At 45.2% G+C, this 6,124-nt stretch overlaps 1 protein-coding gene across 1 annotated transcript; it reads right to left on the reverse strand.

Annotated features, from left to right (window-relative positions):
• Window positions 1–500: 500 nt before the first annotated feature.
• On the reverse strand, window positions 501–3,179 carry LOC138852943 (uncharacterized). Its single transcript, XM_070086776.1, has 2 exons — window positions 804–3,179; window positions 501–707 (listed from the first exon to the last, which is right to left on the reverse strand). The coding sequence occupies exons 1-2, from the start codon at window positions 2,880–2,882 to the stop codon at window positions 507–509; spliced, it is 2,280 nt and encodes a 759-aa protein (XP_069942877.1). The 5' UTR covers window positions 2,883–3,179; the 3' UTR covers window positions 501–506.
• Window positions 3,180–6,124: the final 2,945 nt, after the last annotated feature.

The following is a 6,124-nucleotide window of genomic DNA, read 5'->3' on the forward strand; positions in this document are numbered from 1 at the left end:
TCTTACCGACCTGTTGGTATTGTATACCATTTTAATATTCATTTGCGACTTGCTAGGCTACTTCCCATCCATGGTGCAACTACAGTACATTCTTCTTTACGCACACTATATCCAATTCATGGGATCAGGAGATATGGTATCAAGAAACCTCCCTCGATGGGTAAAAAATATGCTGTTTAGTGGAGAGGATTTTTTTTTTTTGGCTCATTAGCAGGAACTTTGGGAAGCTTGTGGCTGGAGAGGGAAGGTATAATATATACAGTAATAAACATAAATAAGGAAGAGGCGAGTGGGAAAAAAACGGAAAATATAACTAGGTTCATAAGTATGAGGAATTTCTGACAGACAGAAAACATCTTATCAGGAAAGTAAGTAAAAAAAAAATGAAAATAAGCCTGAATCTGGTGAGATTCGGGTGTAAGTAGAATCATGATTGAGACCCGGGACTTAAGTCCCGGGTCTCAATCATGATTCTACTGACCAGCGGGTCGTACCCTTCACGCAAATCACGATATGTAAGTAGGGTGACCTGAGAATAAGTCGCTAGAACGTATATCATCTTCTAAGTACAGTTCCGTTTTTGACGCAAGAGCGACCAGGGCGGCTCGGGCCACGTCGACTGGTGCGCCCAGGTCCTTGAGCAATGACCTCACATACCCCATTACGAATTTCACGTCCTCAGCACTGAGATCATCGGCGGTGGCGGCCTCAGCACTAAGGTCATCGGCCTCATCACAGAGGTCATCGGCGGTGGCGGCCTCAGGACTTAGATCATCAGCTACCTCAGCACTGTCATCGGCTACCTCAGCACTAAGGTCATCGGCGGTGGCAGCCTCAGCACTGAGGTCATCGGCGGTGGCGGCCTCAACACTGAGGTCGGCATTCTCCATCTCGTCGTTAACAAACTCTAGATACTTTCTAAGTCTGTCAATGCCCTGTTCGATATCCAGCGCCACACTGAGCAAGTCTGGTCGGGTCACATCGAGTGCTGTGCACCCGTCAACAGTGATCTTGTCCATGAACCTCACGAGCATCATAACGGCGTTTGAAAATTTTATGAAGATATTATCCTCATTGAGACTGGTATCAGTGTGGGAGGTGACCAAAGGTTGGTTCAGGTTACTGAGTCCTCGTTCAATATCGGTTGCGAGGCTAAACATGTTGCGAAACACTTCGCAGTTGATGAAGTCTCTGGGTGAGCTCATAAGAGGAACAGCCATGTCCAGGAGCATCGCAGTAGCATTAGCGACCTTATTGATGGCGGCATCAACACAGAAGTCGGCAGTGGCCTCGGGAGGGAGGTCGACGGTGGTGGCCTCAGTGGTAGGGTCGACGGTGGTGGCCTCAGTTCTGAGGTCGACGGTGGTGGCCCCAGTGGTAGGATCGATGGTGGTGGCCTCAGTGGTAGGGTCGACGGTGGTGCCCTCAGTTCTGAGATCGACTGTGGTGGCACCAGTGGTAGGATCGACGGTGGTGGCACGAGTGGTAGGATCGACGGTGGTGGCCTCAGCGGTAGGGTCGACGGTGGTGGCCTCAGTTCTGAGGTCGACTGTGGTGGCACCAGTGGTAGGATCGACGGTGGTGGCACCAGTGGTAGGATCGACGGTGGTGGCCTCAGCGGTAGGGTCGACGGTGGTGGCCTCAGTTCTGAGGTCGACTGTGGTGGCACCAGTGGTAGGATCGACGGTGGTGGCACCAGTGGTAGGATCGACGGTGGTGGCACCAGTGGTAGGATCGACGGTGGTGGCACCAGTGGTAGGATCGACGGTGGTGGCCTCAGTGGTAGGATCGACGGTGGTGGCCTCAGTGGTAGGGTCGACGGTGGTGCCCTCAGTTCTGAGATCGACTGTGGTGGCACCAGTGGTGGCCTCAGCGGCAGGGTCGACGGTGGTGGCCTCAGTTCTGAGGTCGACTGTGGTGGCACCAGTGGTAGGATCGACGGTGGTGGCCTCAGCGGTAGGATCGACGGTGGTGGCCTCAGCGGTAGGGTCGACGGTGGTGGCCTCAGTTCTGAGGTCGACTGTGGTGGCACCAGTGGTAGGATCGACGGTGGTGGCACCAGTGGTAGGATCGACGGTGGTGGCACCAGTGGTAGGATCGACGGTGGTGGCCTCAGTGGTAGGATCGACGGTGGTGGCCTCAGTGGTAGGGTCGACGGTGGTGGCCTCAGTTCTGAGGTCGACGGTGATAGCTTCGGTAGAGAGGTCGGCAGTGGTGGCGGCCAGGGCAGAGGAATTGTGTTCGGTTGCCTTCTCAGTATCACCAGACATTTCCATAGTCTCCTTACGGGAGAGTACCAGACGGGGCTCTGTACATACGTCACCGCTAGCTGTGGTGACGACAGTAGAGACTCTTTTAATTGCAGTGGGGTTGATCAACGAGGTTATTGGTGTTCGAACACCTGAGGCAATGATGTACCTGGGTTTATCCCACGTTTTGGGGGATTCTCGAACCCCTAACGTACTGTAATAAGTGGGTTTAACCAGCGTGGCTGTAGGTTCTTGAACCCAAGAGGTACTAGCTCTAATACCCATAAAAGAGGTGAAGCTACTGCCACTTTCTGATGAATCATAACTTGCCATGCCGAGGAGACTTGAGACTTTATATATTAAGAACACCACCCCGGCTTGGAAGTATTGAGCGAAGGATGAACTGAGAATGACTGAGTCGTCAGTTGACGACTCTCTTCTCCATGGAATATTATTATATCGCGCCTTCAATACGGTGAGGATGTAGAGGACAAAGATGACGTACCCCAGCAGAACACCTTGTACTGTTATCAAGTATGGTGTAGGAGACGCCTTGCCTAGGTGTTGCCTTAGCTGGGTGAGGTTCTGCAGGGTGGTGACGCAGTCGACTCTACTCAGGAGAGGCCAGCTCATCAGACTGGGGAGGTCTGCCTTGGGCAGTGCCTCCTCAGGGAGTAGTACGCCCTAGGTCTCTACCTTGTGTCCCACGAAGGTTATATACAGTTTCATCCTTACCAAGAAGTTGGGCCTGGAGTACTGCAGGAACTCCTCCCTGAGGACCTGCACCTCAGACTTCATATGAAGGTTGAGGAGCCAGGAGGTCCCCCACAACGCCACTCCAGCCAGTATAAATCTTACACAAATTTCTATCATTTTTATTATTCTTTAATTAAAATATTAAACTTTTTGTTACTCTTCCTTAGTCTCTTGCAACACAACATTTCAACAACTGAATATCAAGATGAAGCCCCAAGAGTTTTGTTGGAGTGAATCCATTTTTTTTTATTTCAAGCATCTACCATCAACCACGTCATCCATACACATCAACCACCCATAGGCCATTCCCAGCCTTCACCCACATTCACCCATCACTCCCAGCAATCACTCAACACACCCACCTACCATGTTTATTATAGAGTACATTGTCAATAATATTTTGAAGCCAATGAGAAGCATTCGTTAGTTACTGAAAAATGTTTAGGACACGAACATGCCAATTGTTCCAAGAATTTGAAAATTTGAAGCCGATTGGAAGAGGTATTCTTGAGTTATGAACAATATAAAATTGAAAGGTAAAAGGAAAAAAAGGGGAAAAAATTCAAGCCACCTATTTAAGGTACCTCGGTGGTATTGGATTGACTGGACAACAACAGTAGAAAGTTGCTGTTGAACTGGCAACAGTAGTCTCTCCTTACATCCTTAGATTAGCGCTTGGTTATGCTTATAATAATAATAATAATAATATACCCTTAGAGAGAAGCCTTCCCTGTGTGATAACGAACGCTCAGTGGAGTTACTTTGCTTCTAGTTTATATTTTTATTGTATTTCTATTCGTTATTCTTTTCTTTTATTTATGTTATTTTGAAGTTTTGCATGTATCGATCCGATTCTTAGATGGGTTTCTTTTAATTTTTACAGTGCCTGATGATGGAGTAAATTAACTCCGAAACTAGTCGTGAATAAATGATATTTCAAGTAACTGGTTTTTATTTTCCTTATAGAACTCCATATCGTTACCTCTTCTTGCATGATCAGTGATCAGTGCAAGAACATTACTCGCTTATTTCCACCAACATGCTGCCATACGTATTCCGAACCTCTTTTTCTTCTTATTCCTTTTAAATATACGCTTTTTATTGATTTTTTTTAACTTAAATTGATGCTGAGCATGTCTTTAAAAAACTGACGTCGTAGAAGAGTATTGGTGGAGTGGCACGAGTGGCTCTCTCCTCGCCGAAGTCATCCGTTCGATCCTCAGTATTTTTTAACCAGATGTGTTAGTCTTCTGTATGTCAGAAATTGCCTCCACATGGAATTTCATGGGAGTGTATACGAAAGACAGATAACAGAGGCCTTGTAAGTCTACTCCGAAGCTTTCAGCTGAGAACTATCTACTATCTAAATTAAGCACTATCGTGTGTTATCTATCATGTGTTATCAGTCAAGAATAGTAAAGCAAAGGGCTTTATATCGATGAAGCCATAACATATTTTTTTGAATAATTGAAATATAATAGCAGTTCCACCTGGTGAGATCTGTTCGCTGGTGATCATCTTGACCTATCACGTGCATGCCCCTGAAGATGAGAATTATCTGTGAGGTTCTCGTGTTCCGCTGTGTTAAGGCTCCGTCACCTGGCTGACCACTTTCATCTTTTGTGTTCCCAGGCCCCCGTGTTGCCCTCCTCCAACCTCAGTCACAACAAGCCAAGCCAGGCGAACATGGGCCAGCGAACACGGGTCATTGAGCACGAGGAAGCGAACACGGGCTGCAAAACACGAGTTAGCGAGTACGGGCAAGTGAATGCAGAGAAGCAACCACGAGCCAGTACAGGTGGTCAGAGACGAGCCAGAGATGCCCAGAAGTGAGCAAGGGTAGCGTGAGCACACCTTCAAGGAACTACTGCAAGATCTCATTAACTTAATTGTCAAGTAAGCTACTTTCTCCCACGACTCAAACATTATAATGTCTAGGATTATTACCTGCAAATAATTCTGTCTTTCCTGGCTGTGAGAAGCGTCACAAATTTCCTCACGCAAACCACGATTTTAATGATTTTTGTTTACCTTTCCAATCCTCCTCCACACTCACATAAGATATATGCAAATGTACACAAATACGAGTCCAGATGTAGATAGACGAAGACGCATCTGGAGAGGTGAGTCATGATATGAGCCATCATTGGTATTGTCTCTCATGTCATGGTGTAAGATGTATTGGCCGACAATAAGCTGGTTAATATCAGGTTATATTCTCTTGTTGTGTCTTCTTGTGTTGATGTCGCATGATGCATTAACTGATGTTAAGTTGCTTAATATCTTGTTATATTCTCGCGCCGTGATGTCCTGTGATACACGAACTGATGTTAGGGCGGATATCTTGATGGTGTTTGCTCATTACATCATGTTCGGTAATGTAAAGAAATGACATGCGTCGCAGAAATTAACATGGCGTTAAGGAGAGTTACGTTAACTCACCTTAAGTTAGACTAATATTTACTCAGGTTAATTAGATTAATGTCGACGCATTTTAAGTAAGACTAATGTTTACGCACGTAAAGTTAGACCAGGGTTCCCAAGAGTGGTCAGTATCGACCCTTAAGGGTTGATGGGACTATCGAAGAAGTCGATAAATGGTTGAGGGTCAAGAGAGGGTCAGTGTATGGATTTAGCCATGCAGATGCAGTTCTAACTAAGCAGAGGAACAAAGTGAACCTTGAGGAGCCACGTGAATTACCACTAAAACTCACCAACCACCAACCAAATATCAGTGTCCTTATTGACGTACATCAGATACATCCTTCTCATTAATGATATCAACAGTTTCAGTAAAAAAATGCTATGTTAAATCTTATATTTTTCATAATTTAAATATTACCTTTTTGTGCAATTATTATTATTATTATTATTATTATTATTATTATTATTATTATTATTATTATTATTATTATTATTATCATCATCATCATCATCATCATCATCATCATCATCATCATCATCACTGCTCCCAGTGTTTATCTGTAACTGAAAGGTGTATCAGAGAGCTGGGATAAATATCTTTGTAGTATTGGGATAGAGTGATTACATAGGCCTGAAGTCAGTATTAATTCTTCTTCTTCTCATTATTATTATTATTATAATTATTATTATTATTA

Source organism: Cherax quadricarinatus, chromosome 19, assembly GCF_038502225.1.
Source record: "Cherax quadricarinatus isolate ZL_2023a chromosome 19, ASM3850222v1, whole genome shotgun sequence".
NCBI classification, from domain to species: Eukaryota; Metazoa; Arthropoda; class Malacostraca; order Decapoda; family Parastacidae; genus Cherax; species Cherax quadricarinatus.